Source organism: Natrix helvetica (genome assembly GCF_964273705.1).
Source record: "Natrix helvetica genome assembly, chromosome: W".
Classification (NCBI taxonomy): domain Eukaryota; kingdom Metazoa; phylum Chordata; class Lepidosauria; order Squamata; family Natricidae; genus Natrix; species Natrix helvetica.
The window spans coordinates 302,085-322,870 of record NC_138555.1 but is presented as its reverse complement, the minus strand read 5'-3'; the positions used below and the strand labels follow the sequence as shown (position 1 = coordinate 322,870).

Below are 20,786 nucleotides of genomic sequence, written 5' to 3'. Positions count from 1 at the left end.
TTGACAGAATGGGAGTCCGGCTTGACATGGGGTGTCTGAACCTATGCTGATGGTTTTGATTATGGAAATATTTTCACCATCACTCTCCTTGTGGAGCGACGAGCTCTGGTGGTGGGACCCAACCAGAACATTTCCCAAACAGACTACTTTCGGCCTACAACAACAGGGCCAAACCCCATTTTGCAACTTATTAACTCTAGCTTTGCCTTACTTAATCTCTCCCGCCCAAATTACACAGCAGATTGTTGGCTTTGTTTGTGGGCCTCTCCCCCCTATTATGATGCTGTTGGCAGCCTTCAGAACTTTACTGCTCACCACAATGACTCTCAATGCCAATGGAGGGATGGTACACAGACCATCGGCTCCATCGTTGGTATCAGATATTGCATAGGGAATGTTCCCACAAATTATTCTTCTTTGTATTGTAATTATACCTCTATGTGGCTGAATAATGCATATCACACCATGTGGAATGTAGGGGGCAATTTTTCCACCCAATTCAAGGGATATTATTTCGTCCCAGGTAACTACTCTTGGTGGGCATGCTCCACTGGCCTCACGGCCTGCGTTCACGGTCCCACTTTGGCAGCTACAAGAGGGTTTTGTGTTCAGGTCAGAATATTCCCGAAAATTACCTACCACCCATCCACCCAGTTTGTCAACTCTCTGGACTCCTGGTCGCCGCAAAGAAAAAGGGAATTGGTCACAACACTGACCCTATCAGTGTTGCTAGGGTTAGGGGCTACAGGAGCTGCCACTGGGGTCGCCGCTTTGGCAGTAGGCCATAAACAATACCATTCCATACGGGCTGACATAGATAGAGACCTTGAGCTGCTAGAGAATTCCATCTCTCACTTACAGAAGTCACTAACATCTCTTTCTGAAGTTGCACTTCAGAATCGCAGAGCCCTTGACCTTCTGTTTTTAAAGGAAGGGGGATTATGTGTAGCATTAAAGGAGGAATGCTGTTTCTATGCCGACCATTCGGGTGTAGTGGCAGATTCCATGACTAAATTGAGGGAAGGTTTAGAAAAACGTCGTAGGGAACGAGAAGAAAGACAATCATGGTACCAAAACATGTTTAAGTTCTCCCCATGGCTCACAACCCTCATTAGTGCCCTTGCTGGGCCTGTAGTTATTTTGCTGCTTATATGTATTATTGGTCCATGTGTATTTACTCGCTTGTTGACATTTTTGAAAACCCGTTTATCTACCATCGAAACAATGATCCTTACTCAATCTACTGAAAAGGAACCCCTACTGGCTAACCACCAAGAAAGTGACTCTGATGAAGAGCAACCTCTGTATGTAAGCTGGGATAGCCAGAAAATGGCGGATCCCCGGGAGACTGAAGCAGAAAATATACCACTGCACGAGGGTATCAAGTGCCCTTACAGGATAGGCAATGACACTGAGCCAGACTGGGAAGAATAATCCTTAAAAAACAAAAACAGAGGAGATGTGGGAATGAGGTCGCCATGGTATATGTGCAGATCAGTTTTCCTGATTGGAACACATATACGGAATTTGGGACTGGAATAGATTGAGTAGGGAACACGGGTTGAGCTGGATGCCCACTGGGAGGGCCCCATTTAGAAAGCTGTGTCTGCAAAGTAACAGCTTGCAAAGCAATGCATAGATATTGAAACCATCTTAATAACAGGGACTTTCCAGGCTGAGGCAGTTATCAGCAGCCTAGAGAACACATGGTTCAAGCTGTTAAGATACTCATACCGAAAGCACCGATTAAGCAAGTAGAAGCTAAGATAACCATATTAGGCAATATGCTGTATGTAACCAATGATAAATTAGAATGCTTTTGTTTCCGTATACGCTGTTAATAAAAGAGGAGTTCAGAACACGCTCTGGGCTCATTCGCCTCGAGGAAAACCGTGTGTTTGTCTTCATTTCCCCCTGAGTGGCCCGCCTTGATGCGGTCAACCCCGGTAGAAGACCCGGTAAAACCGCAATTGGGGATAGATGCCACCTGTAAAACATCTTATACAAATTTTCTCTGTATGCAGTTGACATCGTCATTTTATAATTTTGTGACCACAATTTCTGCCATTTCTCTAAATCAATCCCATGTCCAAAATTTCCCCCCCACGCTATCATAGTTTCTTTAACTTGTTCCTCTTGTAGTTTAACCTCTAATAAATATCCATATAATTTTTAATTACATTTTCATCAGTACCTGTTAGGATTTTGTCTAGTTCAGTCATTTTGTTATAAAGACCTTTTGATTTTCTATCTTCATTATATCTAGAATGTATCTGCACATATGAATACCAATTCATTTCTATTCCTTCTTGTTTCAACTCTTGGATAGATTTGAGTTCACCCTCTGCATTAAATATTTCAACATATCTGTTGAAATATCTGTTTGTTCCTTTTTATATATTATTGGATATGAAAAAGCTTCAATAGTTGATATCCAGACTTGCGTTTTTAAGTAATGTAATCTTTTAACTTTTTCCCAATTTAATAACAAAGCCTCCCTTATATAATGTCTTCTAAAATAACCCTGTGCTTTAGTTCCCTTATACCATAAAAAAGCATGCCATCCCGGCATACTTCCTCCTTCTTCATGCGCTTTGAAATCAGACCCCTCCTTTGAAAAATCTTGCTGGCTTTGTACTTATGCCTCCGTGACTCCCAGAAGCATCTCTTGCCACACAGTATCTTGGACTTGGACTAACTGATTTAATTGATTGGATTTGAACCATATAAAAGGCTTCTATTCCTGTCTGGACTGTCTGCCTCGTGGTCTCTCTTGGTTGTGCTTTTCCACAGTCGCCATTTCTTTGTATGGACATAGATGTCTCTGAGCTTTTTTTTAAATGATGGCTCCGAAGAAACCACCACCTGGGAAGCCAGGATCTGCTCCAGCATCTTCAACATCCAGCCCAATTGGACAACAGTCACTAACAACGTTTCTACAACCAAAAGCCCCTGAAGAGGACTCAGTAACTTACCAGCTGCTTCAAAAGATTTTAAAAGGGCAGGATGAATGGAAAAAACAATTGATAGAAATGAATGAACAACTCAGAGAAAATCAAAATCAAACTGCACAAAACAAACAAAGAATAGACGTTCTGGAGGAGGGGGCAACTGAGATGAGGGGGGAGGTGAAGGTAGTTCAGAGAGGGAATCTAGAACTTGAGAACCACATGATAAAAATGGAATTCGAAAGGATGTCTTTTTTCCTTAGATTTCAAAATGTAATTGAGACTGATAATGAAGATTTGAAGGAGATTATGACAACAATGTTAGCTGAATATATTAAAAAAGACAAACAGCAGTTAGAATGGGATATTGATTTGGTTTATAGAGTTAATTCAGCTCATGCTAGAACACACAATGTTCCAAGAGAGGTTCATATTAAATTTCTTAGAAAGGCTACAAGAGATGAGATTCTGGGGACACAAAGGGGGCAAACATTAAAATATAAGGACAAAGAGATAGCCATCCTGAAACAGATCCCAAAGAAAGTAAGAGATAAGAGGAAAAAATATTCTTCTTTAGCAAAAAAAAATATTTGATAAGGGTTTCTGGTTTAGGTGGCTATTGCCAGAAGGTATGTTGGTTTTTTGGGAGGGCAGTAGAGTTAGAATTAATACAGTTATGGAGGCGGAGGCCTTCATGGAAAAAAACAAAGCACTCCTAGACAAAGCGGAGGATAGTACACAAGATATGAAGGAGGGAGGGGCCGAGGCTTTGCTGGCAGGCGGGGGGGGAGGCAACAATGAGAAAACTCAGATCACAAAAGTAAGTTGGAAAAATATTGCAATTGTTGATACAATGAACTGTTTATTAGACACAAAGTAAATGATTGAAACTATTGAAAGATACAATGTAAAAATAAGCTGTCAAGAGTTAGTCAAGCAATAATATCTTGTTTACTATTTTGTAAAGGTTACGAGACTTGGGGGGAATACCATTTTCTGCACGATGTAGCTGTCAAAATTTTTATCCATACCTAACCCTAACCCCTAAAATCCTGTAAAACCAATAAAAAACTTTTTTCAAAAAAAGAAAAGAAGCATGCCATCCCAACAGTAAATCATGACCCTCTACATTTAATAATCTAGAGTTTTTTAGTGTTATCCATTCTTTAATCCACATCAGGTTTGTTGCTTGATAATATAACTCCCAGTCAGGTAAGCCCAATCCTCTTGTTCTAGCATCTTGTAGCAACTTAAGTTTTATTCTTGCTTTTTTTCCCTTGCCAAATAAACTTCAAAACTATTTTATTTAAATCTTCAAAAAAGTCTTTGCCCAATCTGATTGCAATTGTCTGGAACAGATATAGGATTCTGGGTAGAATGTTCATTTTAATTGTAGAAATTCTTCCTATCATTGATAGTTGTAAATTTTGCCATTTCATCAAATCAGTCGCAATTTGTTGCTTTAATCTAATATAATTGTCCTCCTTAAGAGCACTACATCTAGCTGAAAAATATATCCCCAAGTATTTGACCTTGTTTGTGACTTGGATCTGCAGAACTTCCGCCAATTCTTCCTTTTGTCTTGATGATATGTTCTTTGTCAAAATCTTTGTTTTGTCTTTGTTTATTTTCATACCTGCTACTTTTCCATGCTCCTCTATTCTTTCTAACAATTTGGGTGCTGTCTCTAGTGGGTCTTCAAGAATAAAAACCAAGTCATCTGCAAACGTTTGTAGCTTATATTCTTCTTTTTTAATTTTCATTCCTTTTATTTCTTCTTCTTTTCTGATTTTTCTGTTTAAGACTTCTAATGCTAAGACAAATTGTAACGGTGATAGTAGGCAACCTTGTCTCGTACCTCTCTTTATTCCAATGGAATCTGTCAATTCTCCATTTACCATTATCTTTGCTGTTTTTTAATGATATACCATTTGTATAGTTTGAATAAATTTCTTGCCAAAATTCATCTGTTCTAATTGTAAAAACATAAATTGCCAAATCACGTTATCAAAAGCCTTCTGTGCATCAAGAAACATCAAAGAACCCAGGTGTGTTTGAACGGCATCTCCCAGGGGTCCCCATCGGTCCTGAAGGAGCTCCTGGATCACAGGAGGGTACATAGCCATCCAGGAGCGTTCTTCTTGTCCTCCTCGAGCATGTCTTCAGTGTAGTAGGTGCTGCTGTTTTTGTTCTTTTGTATAAGGTCGTCCACCATCCGAATCAGCTCATCCACCTGGTCCTTCCGTTCCTTCCCTTTGGCCTTGTTGTTGAAAGCCAGGCACCGATTCCCACAACTCTTGATTTGCTTCCTCAGAGGCTCCAAGCTGTCTGCCTCAGACAGCAGCTCCTGAAGAGGGCGCCCCTCCAGGTCTTCTTTGCGGGTGAACAGGATGACCAAGTACGCCTTGGCCTTCAGGCTGAAGATGTCTTTGATCAGCTTGGCGACCTTAATCTCCTCCTCACTGAAATGGCCCATACGGAGCACCTGTATAATGACGTGGGGACCCGGGGCGCAGAAGCTGACACATTTCTTTACTTCCTGAACAGTCTTTGTCTGCGTGTATTTTGTATCAAAAAAGCCCGGTGTGTCGATCACAGCCAGTGTCCTCCCATCCGGTAGGATGCCTATTTCCTTTTGACATCTGGCGGTGACGGATGTGGGCTGCATCTTGGATATAAACGCTTCCCTCCCTAAAATGAGATTCCCGGTTGCACTTTTCCCGTTGCCGGTTTTGCCAACCATGACGATCCTCACGTCTTGAACTGAAAGAAAGAGAAGGGACAAAGGGGTCAGAGGCTGAAGGGGAGAGAACGACAAGAAGGTGGCAAGCAGCAGTGGGAAAGCAGAAGGCCTTAACCCGTTCTTTCCACCCGTCTCTCCACAAAGGAAAAAAACAGCCCCACCGGTCAAAAACGGGACTGTAAAAAACAGAGTAGAAATAAAAATTAAAATAAGTGAGAAAATGGTAAGAGAACACCTTAACTAATATAAATCTGCACGAATAGAAATCACCAGGATCTTAACAAATAGTTATCAAAAGGATCTTAATCAACAGAAATCACCGGGATCTGATGGATTACACCCCAGAATTCTGAAGGAATTGGCTGATGTGATCTCAGAACCATTGAACCATATTTTTCAAAGATCCTGGGGCACCAGGGAACTCCAGGTTGGAACTGGAGGTTGGAACTGAGCTGGTGTGGTCCCCATCTCCAAAAAAGGGAGGAAAAAGTAGATCCAGGAAATTAATTTAATTTAATTTAATTTAATTAATTTCTAGACCGCCCCTTCTCCCCGGAGGGACTCGGGGCGGTGTACAGGTATAAATTTTAAAAAACCCATCCAAACAATAATATACATCGTTAAAAATAGATTAAATAACCCCTGTACAATTGATAAAAATTAAAACTAACCCATAAAACCAATCATAAAATTTAAAAACCAAAGCTGAGGTGGGAAGGCTGGAATTAGGCCAGGTCGGCTAGCTGGAACAGGTGGGTTTTAAGTTTCTGACAGAAGGAGCAGAGATCCGTAGTCAATCTAATGTCAGGGGGAAGGTCATTCCAGAGGGTCGGGCCCATCACAGAGAAGGCTCTTCCCCTAGGCGTCGCCCGCTGGCACAGCCTAGTGGATGGCACCCGGAGGAGTCCCCCTCTGTGTGAGCGGATAGGCCGAAGGGATGTATGGGGCAGGATACGATCCCACAAATAACTAGGTCCTGTGCCATGAAGCGCCTTGAAAATGATGGTCAACACCTTGAAACGCACCCGAAAAGCCATAGGCAGCCAGTGTAGCCCGCGCAGGAGAGGTGTTACGTGGGAGTAGCTAAAAACTCCCGAAATTGCCCGCGCGGCCGCATTCTGAACCAGCTGTAGCCTTCGGGTGCATCTCAAGGGGAGCCCCATGTAGAGAGCGTTGCAGTAGTCTAGCTGGGACGTCACAAGCGCATGAGTGACTGTGCGAAGGGCGCCCCGGTCTAATAGGGGATGCAATTGGCGCACCAGGCGAACCTGGTGGAACGCCCCCCTGGCCAAGGCTGTCACATGGTCGTCCATGGACAGCCGGGCATCCAGAAGGACGCCCAAATTGTGCACCCGATCCATGGGGGCCAGATGTTCGCCCCCAATGGCCAGTGATGAAATAAGCTGGTTGAACCGGGGCGCCGGTAGCCACAGCCACTCAGTCTTGGACGGGTTGAGCTTGAGTCCGTTACTTCCCATCCAGATCCGTACGGCTTCCAGACACCGGGACATCACTTCGATAGCATCGTTGGGGTGGTTTGGGGTAGAGATGTACAGCTGGGTGTCATCCGCGTACAGATGGTAATCTACCCCAAACCTACGAATGATCTCGCCCAGCGGCTTCATGTATGCATTGAACAGGAGAGGCAAGAGGACTGACCCTTGTGGCACCCCACAAGTGAGTGGCCTCGAGGTCGACCTCTGCTCCCCTGCCAATACAAATTGCACTCGGCCGGAGAGGTAGGAGGAGAACCACCACAAAACGGTGCCCATCGACCCCCAACCCCTCCAATTGATGCAATAAGATACCATGGTCGATGGTATCGAAAGCCGCCGAGAGATCTAATAGGACCAGGATGGAGGAGCAGCCCCCATCTCTGGCCCTCCAGAGATCATCCACCAACGCGACCAATGCCGTCTCCGTGCTGTGGCCGGGCCGGAAACCGGACTGGCGCGGGTCCAGATAATCAGTTTCCTCCAGGTGGCGTGGAAACTGTTGTGCCACCACACTCTCTACAACCTTCACCAGAAAGCAAAGGTTGGAGACGGGACGGTAGTTGGCTAATAAAGCTGGGTCCAGGGAAGGCTTCTTGAGGAGGGGCCTCACCACCGCCTCTTTCAGGGCGGCCAGCAAGAACCCTTCACTCAAAGAAGCATTGACTAACTCCTGGAGCCAGCCTCGTGTGACCTCCCAGGATGCCAGTACAAGCCAGGAGGGACACAGGTCCAATAAACATGTGTTGGCTCGCAGTCGCCTACGCAGCCTGTCCATATCATCGGAAGTAACGGAGTCAAACTCCTCCCAGAATGGTACCTCATGACCCGCCTCCGACGTCTCCTCCAGACCACTAGCAAGGACCAGCTCGCTTCGAATCTGAGCAATTTTCTCCTGCAGATACTCCCCAAATTCCTCTGCTGTGCCCTGCAAAGGGGCTTCCCGCGACCTCTGTTGGAGGAGGGAGCGGGTCACCCTAAACAGGGCGGCAAGGCGGTTGTCTGCGGACGCAATAAGAGTGGCACAATACTGACGCTTGGCCACTCTTAATGCCACAAGGTAAGTCCGTAAATGGGCTCTCACCTGAGTTCGGTCAGATTCAGAGCGTGACGATCTCCATCTGCTCTCTAGGCGTCTCTTGTGGTGCTTCATCACCCTCAGCCCCTCGGTAAACCAAGGGGCCTGGGTGGTTCACTGCCGCAAGAGAGGCCGCAAAGGCAACATCCGGTCCAAGGCCCCAGTGGCCGCACTATTCCATGCAGCCACTAGGTCCTCCAACCGGGTGTGGGTCAGGGCTACAGGAAATGGCCCGAGCTCCATCTGGAACCTGTCAGCTTCCATCAGGCGCCTGGGGCGGAACCATCTTGGGCAATCCGGTTCTGCCTCCCCGCAGTGGGGAGTAGTGGCTGGAAAGTCAAGCCGGAGCAGTGAGTGATCAGACCATGACAGGAGGGTGATAGCTAAATCCCCTACTCCCAGATCACTCCTCCATTGGCCAGAGACAAAAATAAGATCCAGTGTGTGTCCACCCTCATGTGTGGGACCCTGAATTATTTGGGTCAGGTCCATGGCTGTCATGGAAGCCATGAACTCCCGAGCTACTTCGGATGTCTCCCCTACCGACGGCAAGTTAAAGTCCCCCATGACCAACAGTCTGGGGGTTTCAACTGCCATCTCGGCGATCACCCCAAGGAGCTCGGGCAGGGCTGCTGATGCATAGCGAGGAGCCAGGTTAACAATCAGCAAGCCCAACTGCTTCCCTGGGCCCCACTTCACGCACAGGGACTCACAACCGGCTATCTGTGGCACAATGGTCTGTCTCGGCTCAAGACCTTCCCTCACAATGACCGCTACCCCACCACCCCTGCCTAGTGCCCGTGACTGATGAAATGCGCGGTGATTTGATTTTGATTTTGATTTCATTAAATTTATAAACCGCTCCCTCTCCCCGAAGGGACTCGTGGCGGTGTACAATCAAAAGTTAAAACACCATAGACATAAACATATACATAGACATTTACATAGAGGAGGCATCAAAACCTATAAAACCAATTACATAAAATCTATACAATAATGATGAAATTAAAAACATTAAAAACTACCCTAGGATTTAAAATAACTTCCAGGAGGATTAAAGGATAAAACTATAATTGGGCCAGGCCGGCTAATTGGAACAGGTGGGTCTTGAGTTTCTTGTGGAAGGAGCGGAGATCAGTGGTGGTTCTAATATCGGCGGAGAGGTCATTCCAGAGGGCTGTGCCCATCACAGAGAAGGCCCTACTCCTGGGCGCTGCCCGCTGGCATTGCTTAGTGGACGGCACCCGGCGGAGTCCCTCTCTGTGAGAGCGAATTGGTCGCAGGGATGTATGAGGTAGGATGCGATCCCGCAGGTAACTAGGTCCTGTGCCATGGAGCGCTTTGAAGATGGTAATCAACACCTTGAAACGCACCCGGTAAACCACAGGTAGCCAGTGCAGCTCGCGCAGGAGAGGTGTTATATGGGAGTACCTAGTACTCCCCATGATTGCCCGCGTGGCCGCATTCTGGACCAGCTGTAGTCTTCGGGTGCATCTCAAGGGGAGTCCCATGTAGACAGCGTTGCAGTAGTCCAGACGCGACATCACCAGCGCATGAGTGACTGTGCGAAGGGCGTCCCGGTCCAATAGGGGACGCAATTGGCGCACCAGGCGAACCTGGTGGAACGCCCCCCTCGCCACGGCTGCCACATGGTCATCCATCGACAGCCGGGCATCTAGGAGGACGCCCAAATTGCGCGCACGCTCCACGGGGGCCAGTTGCTCGCCCCCAATGGCCAGTGATGGAGTCCGCTGGTTGAACCGGGGCGCCGGTAGCCACAGCCACTCTGTCTTGGAGGGGTTGAGCTTGAGTCTGTTGCCTCCCATCCAGACCCGTACGGCTTCCAAGCACCGGGACATCATTTCGACGGCCTCGTTGGGGTGGTTCGGGCTGGAGATGTACAGCTGCGTATCATCAGCGTACAGATGGTAACCGACCCCAAAACCACGAATGATCTCACCCAGCGGCTTCCCACTATCCCTGGCCCTCCAGAGATCATCCACCAATGCGACCAAGGCCGTCTCCGTGCTGTGACCGGGCCAGAAACCGGACTGCCGCGGGTCTAGATAATCGATTTCCTCCAGGTGACGTGGGAACTGTTGTGCCACCACATTCTCTACAACCTTCGCTAAAAAGGGAAGGTTGGACACGGGACGGTAATTAGCTAGCTCAGCTGGGTCCAGAGAAGGCTTCTTGAGTAAGGGCCTCACCACCGCCTCTTTCAAGGTGGCCGGTAAGGACCCCTCACTCAACGAAGCGTTCACTAGCCCCAGGAGCCAGCCTCGTGTGACCTCCCAGGATGCCAGTACAAGCCAGGAGGGACACGGGTCCAATAAACATGTAGTGGCTCGCAGTCGCCCACGCAACCTGTCCATATCATCGGTGGCAACAGAGTCAAACTCCTCCCAGAGTGGTCCCTCAAGACTCGCCTCCGACGTCCCCCCTAGCCCACTGAAGGGGACCCATTCACTCCGGATTTGAGCGATTTTGTCCTGCAGATATTCCCCAAATTCCTCTGCCCTGCCCTGCAAGGGGCCTTCCCGCGGCCTCTGTGACAGGAGGGAGCGGGTCACCGGAAACAGGGCGGCAGGGCGGTTGTCTGCGGACGCAATAAGAGCGGCACAGTGTCGACGCTTGGCCACTCTTAATGCCACAAGGTAGGTCCGTAAATAGGCTCTTACCTGTGTTCGGTCAGATTCAGAGCGTGAAGATCTCCATCTGCTCTCTAGGCGTCTCTTGTGGCGTTTCATCACCCTTAGCTCTTCGGTAAACCAAGGGGCCAGGGTGGTTCGTTGCCACAGGAGAGGCCGCAAAGGCGCAACCCGGTCTAAGGCCCCGGCAGCCGCACTATTCCATGCGGCCACCAGGTCCTCCATCCGGGAGCGGGTCAGGGCTACAGGAAGTGGCCCAAGCTCCGTCTGGAACCTATCCGGTTCCATCAGGCGCCTGGGGCGGAACCATCTAGGACATTCTGGTTCCGCCTCCCCGCAGTGGGGGGTAGCGCCAGGGAAGTCAAGCCGGAGAGATGAGTGATCTGACCATGACAGGGGCGTAATAACTAAGTCCCCTATTCCCAGATCACTCGTCCACTGGCCAGAGACAAAAATAAGGTCCAGCGTGCGGCCTCCCTCGTGTGTGGGGCCCTGAATTATTTGAGTCAGGTCCATGGCTGTCATGGAAGCCATGAACTCCCGAGCCACCTCGGATGCTTCACCCATCGACAGCAGGTTGAAATCCCCCATAACCAAAAGTTTGGGGGTCTCAACCGCTATCTCTGCGATCAGCTCGAGGAGCTCAGGCAGGGCCACTGATGCATAGGGAGGAGCCAAGTATACAATCAGCAAGCCCAACTGTCTCCCTGAGCCCCACCTCACGCCAAGAGACTCACACCCGGATATCTGTGGCACAGTGAACTCTCTCGGTTCCAGACCCTCCCGTATAATCACCGCTACCCTACCACCCCTGCCCAGGGCCCGCGCCTGATGGAATGCTCGGTAGCCCGGTGGGCACATTTCCACGAGGGGTAAGCCCCCCTCGTGGCCCAACCAGGTCTCCGTTATCCCTGCGAGGTCCGGCTCCCCCTCCGAAATCAGATCATTAATGTGGGGGGCCTTATTGACAACGGACCTCGCGTTGCATAACATCAGTCTCAGGTCCTAACGGCCACGGTCTCCCAACCGACTACAAGATTTTCGTCTATCCTCGCACCCACCCCTCCCTACAACCGTTGGAATAGAAAGGCCCTCTTCTGGAATATCATTCTCCCTCCCCTCCCCCACTCCGCTCACTCCCCTCCCGACCACACCTGTTCGCCTGGCACTAATCACACTCCTGGCCTGGTTAACCCTCCCCCCCACCCTGGAACCCCCTAAAACAGGTAAAAAACATCTAATTAAAAAACCCCTAAGTCTCCGCTTCCTCCACCTCTCTGGATTAATAAATCCGTCATCAAGGTGGGCCCTTGGAAGGGCGGAGGGCCATACCTGCGAGAGGGGGGACTCTCGCAGCAGGAGCAGGTCTGACCTCAGATATGTAATGATCTTATAACTGCAACAGGGCCAAAGCTTGTTACTGGGTGCTGTCGATGTTAGTATAAGTTAGCAAGCCAGGGTTCCATGCAAAAGAGGATAACAGTTGCCAATAGTCCACATCCTAGATGGAAGGGATGGTAAGCCAGTCAGCTGGTCTATAGATGGGGGCTGGGAGGCAGCTAGTAGTGGGCGGTAAGGGGCAGATAGCCCATAGTTGGTAATTGGTGAGTGAGCGGAGGAGGCAGATGGACAGTAAAATGGCAGGGGTAAAGTTGCCAAAACCTCCGGTGCAGACCTCCAGCGTCTCGTCCCCATGGCCTACCTCAGCCACGAGTGGCCCTCCGCCAGCTCGGCGACCCACAGCCGTTGCTCCAGGCCCGAGCGCCACTCCGGCCAGCCTACGATCCTCCCGCCGGCCTTCCATCGGCCTCCGGCGCCTCGGGCCTCGCTCCGCCCTCCCACAGCCCTCATACGGCCATCGCCAGGCTTCCCACTGGTTTGAAACTCACAGCGGCCGAAAATTTGGCGTTCGGCGTCTCCAGTCACCATCGCCGTCGCTGTCACCGCTCAGGTCGCCGGGTCGAGTGCCGTCACCGCTCGGGTCGCTCGGGTCGCTTGGGTCGCCGCCGCCGCTCCCTTCGCCATTCCTCCGCCGCTCAGGCCATCGCCGTCCCTCCGCCACTCGGGCCTTTGCCGCTTCCGGCTCCCGACCCAAATCACCAGTCTCCATCTCCAGCCGGCACGTTCTCCTCCTTCCCCCTGGCTGTCCGACCACCCTGGAGGACCAACTTGGGTCCTAGAGAAAGCCAGGGTGGTCATTAACTGGATTCCCGGCCCTCAAGATGGAAAAGAGGGCCGGCAGCATCCCTGGCGGGCACATTTCCACGAGAGGGAGACCTCCCTTGTGGCCCAGCCCAAAAGGGATTATGGGGCAGGAATCTCCGTAATTCCTGCCAGGTCCGGCTCCCCCTCCAACACCATGTCGTTAATGAGGAGGGCTTTGTTGACAACGGACTTGGCTGTCAGCGTTCCAAATATCATGCAGAATTAAATCATTTTCCAAGGCAAAGTTATCCTTAAAGCTCCAATTTAATAAGACAGACATGTTGGCATTATGCTATAAAAGCCAAGGTCATCTTTTGTCTCCGCACCTCGACACCTGACCGGAACCAGAGGGGTGTAGATGCCAGCGTGGAAAATGATGATTGGAACATGTGATGGATTTGTGGGTGTGGGGATAGATCATGAACTTTCAACTGGGTGGAATTCCAGGATGCAGATCAGAGTTGGAATTCCATAGCCGTGCTAACATGCCTGTTATGAATAAATGGGAACTTTAAGGAAGATTCTGCCTTGGACAATGATTTATTTCATACATGGTATTTAGAACGCTAACATTATTCCAACTCTCCCCTTTAAAATAATTCACTAGCACCCTCCCCCTTTCAAGGGCGGAGGGGCTGGTGATGAAAGAGCTGGTGATGGGGGTCGCTGCATTCCCAACGCTGACCGGGACAGCGTAAATATCAGCGAAGAAATAATGAGAAGCTTTTGGTGATAAGAAGCTGAGTGCGGAACTTCAAAGGCAATGGAATGCTGCTTCCAGTTTAATTGCATCTGGAGGAATGCAGGAGGAGACACGACAAGACGAAGGAAAGTCTCAGACCAATACTTCTTCAACAAAACGTGAGTGCATGCTCCCCCTCTTTCCCCCCAGCTTGGAAGCAAGGCTTGGAGGAAAAAAAAAACCTAGAACAGAGGTTTGGGCTCCTTCCAGACAGCAATAAATGAAATGGCTTGTCACCCTGCAACTAGTTGGGAGAAAGATTCCCTTTCAAAATGGGAATTTCAAAGGAGGCAGGAAGAAGGAATTTTTCCAGCATCTGTCACTTGCAAGCCACCACAAATGGGGCTGCAACCAGTAAATGAAGCAAATTGGGCAGTAAATTGGGCTTTCCTCCCAGGGCTTGGATGGAAGAGATGCTACTTACAAACTCCTTTGCCATCAGCATGGGGAAATGCTCCAAGCCAGCAGAGGGCACCTACTTGGCCCATAACTCATCCAAGCCAGCAAAGGGCACCTACTTGGCCCATAACTCCTCCAAGCCAGCAGGAGGGTCCTTGGCACGTAAAACCCCTTAGCCAGCCATCATTGGTTGAGCTGCAACCTGTGAAGCAGGCAACCCCAGGATGGGTCTTAACCCCAGGTCATGGATGGGAGGGATGCCAGTGGGCACCTGCCCTCCCTCAGCAGATGGCACCATGGCAGAAAGCTGGGCAGTGGCCAACCGAGGGATTGACCTCCCCACCGGTTCCAGTCTCCCCTGCAAGGCCCAAAAAGGTTCTTACCAGACCTTCCTACAGAGAAGAAATCTCCATGGAAGAAGGGATTACCAGAGGCCTGCATTGTGGATGGCGGGAAAATGTGTGCCTGCAAGGCCCCAAGTGGTTCTTACCCCACCTTCCTACAGAGTATCAATCTCCACCATGGAAGAAGGGTTTACCAAAGCCAGGCCTGCAAGATGGGAAGCGGGACAAGGTGCATCTGCAATGCCCCAAAAGGTTCTTACTCCACCTTCCTACAGAGAAGCAATCTCCACCATGGAAGAAGGGTTTACCAAGGGGGCAGCTGCAAGTTGGAGAGCAAGGCAGTGCGATGAAACGGTTCCTGAGTTTAGAGATGTAACTAGGTTCCATTCCTCGTGGGGGCCAATTAAATGCCACCATTGTTGTCAACTTGGCCACAGAGCGTCAGAGTGCTTGGCTCCAGCCCCAATACCACAAACGTGCGCACCAACCACCACGGCGGTAAAGAGAGGGTCCCAGATGCCACCACAGAAGAGTCATCTGGGCCAACAACCTCCGGAAGAGGATCCCCAACTTAAGGTGAGGAAGTGTCCTACCAAGGGGGAGGCCTCGGAAGAGGAAAAGGGCAGACAATCTCCGGAGGAGGATCCCCAACTTAAGGTGACAAAGAGTCCAACTAAGGGGGAGGCCTCGGAGGGGGGAAAGCCTAAACGACCTCTGGAAGAGGATCCCCAACTTCATGTGGCTAAGAGTCCTACCAAGGGGGAGGCCTCGGAGGAGGGAATTGCCGAAGAACAAATGTGTGTACCAGTCGCCATGGTGGTAAAGAGAGGGCTCCAGATGCCAGAACCGAAAAGTCATCTGGGCAAACGACCTCTGGAAGAGGATCCCCAACTTAAGGTGACAAAGAGTCCTACCAAGGGGGAGGCCTCGGAGGAGGGAATTGCCGAAGAACAAACATGTGTACCAATTGCCACGGTGGTAAAGAGAGGGCCCCAGATGCCCGCACAGAAAAGTCATCTGGGCCAACAGCCTCTGGAAGAGGATCCCCAACGTAAAGTGACGAAGTGTCCTACCAAGGGGGAGGCCTCGGAAGAGGAAAAGGGCAAACAATCTCCGGAGGAGGATCCCCAACTTAAGGTGACAAAGAGTCCAACTAAGGGGGAGGCCTCAGAGGGGGAAATGCCCAACCAACCTCTGGAAGAGGACCCTCAACTTCAGGTGACGAAGAGTCCTACCAAGGGGGAGGCCTCGGAGGAGGAACAAGGCCAGCCGTGGATGATTGGATCCAAGAGCCCAGAACCTACAGCACCTGCAGCAGAGAGCCCTAAACGGCCATGGGAAGAGATCGCAATGGACTTCATCATGGAACTCCCAGACAGCAGTGGGCATAAAGTAATTTGGACTGTTATTGATTTGTTTTCTAAGCAGGCACACTTCATTGCTTGCTCAGGATTGCCATCCGCAAACGAATTAGCGAAAATGTTTGTGAAACACATTTATCGCCTGCATGGAGTACCCAAGAGGATCATTTCAGACCGCGGAGTCCAGTTCACAGCCATGTTCTGGAGAGAGGTCCTGAGATCCATTGGGTCCACACAAGAATTGAGCTCAGAGGTTCATCCCAGCATGAACGGCGCAGCAGAGGGAGCCAATGCGGTGGTGGAACAATACATCCGGTGTTTTGTGGACTATCAGCGAGACAACTGGTCGGACTTGCTACCCTTTGCCGAAGTGGCGTACAACGATGCGGTCCACAGCAGCAGAGGATTAGCGGGTTTCCAGATTACCAGTGGCATGGAAGTTGTTGCCATGCCTGAGTTGCCTAGAGAACCTCCTTCTTTCATGTCTTTGAGTGAATGGATGGACATGCTAAAGAAAGGATGGGAGAATACGAAGAAGGCTCTAGCAGTTGCGGCAGAAGCCTACCAGAAGCAAGATGATCAACATCGCTCGCTCCAAAACCCCTACCGTGTGGGGGACAATGTTTTTTTATCTACCAAATACATAAGATTAGAAATGCTTAGCAAGGAATTGGGTCCAAAATTTCTAGGTCCATTCCCAATAGTGAAGATAGTTAACTCAGTTACAGTTCAACTCAGTCTACCCAGAAGTCTAGGGGAAATTGACCCAGAATTTCATTGTAGCTTGTTGAAACCAGTAATTGGGTCTAACAGAAGAGCATCCACCCAAGCTCAATCTCCTCCTGTGGTGATAGAAGGGGAAACACAATCTGAGGTGGAAAAAATTGTAGATTTCAGGCTGAATAGGGGTCGCTTACAGTACTTAGTGCATTGGAAGGGTTACCCTTGGTCTGAAGTTAATTGGGTAAACAGTGGGAACCTAAAAGTGGAGAAGTTAGTAAAGCAATTCAATGGGAAGTTTCCCGAGAAGTCAAGGGGTTCCCCTGGGTGGAGAAGAGGTGGTTAATTTTGTTATGTTAACTTTTATGTTATTCTCTTTGCAGGAAACGTTTTTCTTTTGAGGAGAGGCCGCCTGTCAGGCCTGTAATTATATTCTTTTTAGGATCTTTGGCCTGCCACACTTTTTAATAATTCTCTATGCTGTTTCATTAGTGTAGTAGTTGGGAGGGGGGAATAGAAAGGAGTAGGATTGTAGAATGGATTGTTGACATTCTTTTGTAGAAGCCAAGGTCATCTTTTGTCTTCGCATCTCGACACCTGGCCGGAAGAAGATGGGTGTACATGCCAGCGTGGAAGATGATGATTGGAACATGTGATGGATTTGTGGGTGTGGGGAGAGATCATGAACTTTCAACTGGTTGAACTTAGAGGATGTAATTTAGAGTTGGAATTTTCCATAGCCGTACTAACATGCCTGCGGAATAAATTGCACCTTAAAGGACGTTTTGCCTTGGACAATGATTTATTTCTGCATGGTATTTAGAACCCTAACACAGAGGCCTGCAGTGTGGATGGCGGGAAAATGTGCGCCTGCAAGGCCCCAAGTGGTTCTTACCCCACCTTCCTACAGAGTAGCAATCACCAACATGGAAGAAGGGATTACCAAAGAGAGGCCTGCAGGATGGGAAGCGGGACAAGGTGCATCTGCAATGCCCCAAAAGGTTCTTACTCCACCTTCCTACAGAGAAGCAATCTCCACCATGGAAGAAGGGTTTACCAAGGGGGCAGCTGCAAGTTGGAGAGCAAGGCAGTGTGATGAAACGGTTCCTAAGTTTAGAGATGTAACTAGGTTCCATTCCTCATGGGGGCCAATTAAATGCCACCATTGTTGTCAACTTGGCCACAGAGCGTCAGAGTGCTTGGCTCCAGCCCCAATGCCACAAACGTGCGCACCAACCACCACGGCGGTAAAGAGAGGGTCCCAGATGCCACCACAGAAGAGTCATCTGGGCCAACAACCACTGGAAGAGGATCCCCAACTTAAGGTGAGGAAGTGTCCTACCAAGGGGGAGGCCTCAGAAGAGGAAAAGGGCAGACAATCTCCGGAGGAGGATCCCCAACTTAAAGTGACAAAGAGTCCAACTAAGGGGGAGGCCTCGGAGGTGGAAAAGCCTAAACGACCTCTGGAAGAGGACCCCCAACTTAAGGTGACAAAGAGTCCTACCAAGGGGGAGGCCTCGGAGGAGGGAATTGCCGAAGAACAAATGTGTTCCAATTGCCACGGTGGTAGAGAGAGGGCCCCAGATGCCACCACAGAAAAGTCATCTGGGCCAACAGCCTCTGGAAGAGGATCCCCAACTTAAGGTGACGAAGTGTCCTACCAAGGGGGAGGCCTCAGAAGAGGAAAAGGGCAAACAATCTCCGGAGGAGGATCCCCAACTGAAGGTGACAAAGAGTCCAACTAAGGGGGAGGCCTCGGAGGGGGAAATGCCCAACCGACCTCTGGAAGAGGATCCCCAACTTCAGGTGACGAAGAGTCCTACCAAGGGGGAGGACTCGGAGGAGGAAAAAGGCCAGCTGTGGATGATTGAATCCAAGAGCCCAGAACCTACAGCACCTGCAGCAGAGAGCCCTAAACGGCCATGGGAAGAGGTCGCAATGGACTTCATCATGGAACTCCCAGACAGCAGTGGGCATAAAGTAATTTGGACTGCTATTGATTTGGTTTATAAGCAGGCACACTTCATTGCTTGCTCAGGATTGCCATCCGCAAACGAATTAGCGAAAATGTTTGTGAAACACATTTATCGCCTGCACGGAGTACCCAAGAGGATCATTTCAGACCGGGGAGTCCAGTTCACAGCCATGTTCTGGAGAGAGGTCCTGAGATCCATTGGGTCCACACAAGAACTGAGCTCAGAGGTTCATCCCAGCATGAACGGCGCAGCAGAGGGAGTCAATGCGGTGGTGGAACAATACATCCGGTGTTTTGTGGACTATCAGCGAGACAACTGGTCGGACTTGCTACCCTTTGCCGAAGTGGCGTACAACGATGCGGTCCACAGCAGCACAGGATTAGCGGGTTTCCAGATTACCAGTGGCATAGAAGTTGTTGCCATGCCTGAGTTGCCTAGAGAACCTCCTTCCTTCATGTCTTTGAGTGAATGGATGGACATGCTAAAGAAAGGATGGGAGAATACGAAGAAGGCTCTAGCAGTTGCGGCAGAAGCCTACCAGAAGCAAGATGATCAACATCGCTCGCACCAAAACCCCTACCGTGTGGGGGACAATGTTTTTGTATCTACCAAATACATAAGATTAGAAATGCTTAGCAAGGAATTGGGTCCAAAATTTCTAGGTCCATTCCCAATAGTGAAGATAGTTAACCCAGTTACAGTTCAACTCAGTCTACCCAGAAGTCTAGGGAAAATTGACCCAGAATTTCATTGTAGCTTGTTGAAACCAGTAATTGGGTCTAACAGAAGAGCATCCACCCAAGCTCAATCTCCTCCTGTGGTGATAGAAGGGGAAACACAAACTGAGGTGGAAAAAATTGTAGATTTCAGGCTGAATAGGGGTCGCTTACAATACTTAGTGCATTGGAAGGGTTACCCTTGGTCTGAAGATAATTGGGTGAACAGTGGGAACCTAAAAGTGGAGAAGTTAGGAAAGCAATTCAATGGGAAGTTTCCCGAGAAGTCAAATGGTTCCCCTGGGTGGAGAAGAGGTGGTTAATTTTGTTATGTTAACTTTTATGTTATTCTCTTTGCAGGAAACGTTTTTCTTTTGAGGAGAGGCCGCCTGTCAGGCCTGTAGTTATATTCTTTTTAGGATCTTTGGCCTGCCACACTTTCTTATAATTTCCTATGTGTTTTAGTAGTGTAGTAGTTGGGAGGGGGGAATAGAAAGGAGTAGGATTGTAGAATGGATTGTTGACATTCTTTTATAGAAGCCAAGGTAATCTTTTGTCTCCGCAGCTCGACACCTGACCGGAACCAGAGGGGTGTAGATGCCAGCGTGGAAAATGATGATTGGAACATGTGATGGATTTGTGGGTGTGGGGATAAATCATGAACTTTCAACTGGGTGGAATTCCAGGATGCAGATCAGAGTTGGAATTCCATAGCCGTGCTAACATGCCTGTTATGAATAAATGGGAACTTTAAGGAAGATTCTGCCTTGGACAATGATTTATTTCATACATGGTATTTAGAACGCTAACACTGGCATTGCATAGCATCAGCCTCAGGCCCTGGCTCTGTAGGTCCTGACCACCTAGATTGCGGGGGTTGGGACATATGACCGGCCATACCCAATGACCGCGGTGTCCCAACCGGTGATGCGATCTCTGTCTACCCTCGCACCTGCCCCTCCCCACGGCCGTTGGAATGAAAAGACCCTCTTCTGGAATGTCGCTACTCTCCCCCCCCCCTTAATGGCTCCGTTCACTTCCTTACTAACTCCACCCGCCGGCTTGGTGCTGGTCCCTCCCTCGGCCTGGCTTACCCCTCCCCCCACCCTAGAACCCCCTAAAAGACGAATTAAAAATTTGACTAAAAACCCCCTGAGGCCACGCCTCGCCCATCCGCCTTACATCATCACCTGGGAAGATTCTGGAAAAGATAATCGAGCAATGAATCAGCCTAGAGGTAAACAAGGTCATAACCAAAAAGCCAACACGCGGTTGCCAAAAAGAAGACCGTGCTGAACAAATCGTACTGTCTTCTTTGACAAAGTGAAAAAAATTAGTGGAGCCCAGAGATGCTGTGGATATAATTTACCGGGACTTCAGTAAGGCATTCGACAGAGCAGACTGCAAAGC

General features: G+C 49.3%; 1 protein-coding gene across 3 annotated transcripts in view; it reads right to left on the bottom strand.

The window, feature by feature from the left end:
- Window positions 1-3,796: 3,796 nt before the first annotated feature.
- The window catches only part of LOC309400384 (GTPase IMAP family member 9-like), a 33,281-nt gene continuing 16,291 nt past the window's right edge, over window positions 3,797-20,786 (bottom strand). For all 3 annotated transcript variants that reach the window (XM_081968832.1, XM_081968834.1, XM_081968833.1), the window contains exon 3: window positions 3,797-5,711. In XM_081968832.1, coding sequence (XP_081824958.1) covers window positions 5,053-5,711 — 659 coding nt within the window. In that variant the 3' untranslated portion in view covers window positions 3,797-5,052. The remainder of the gene's footprint in view (window positions 5,712-20,786) is intronic.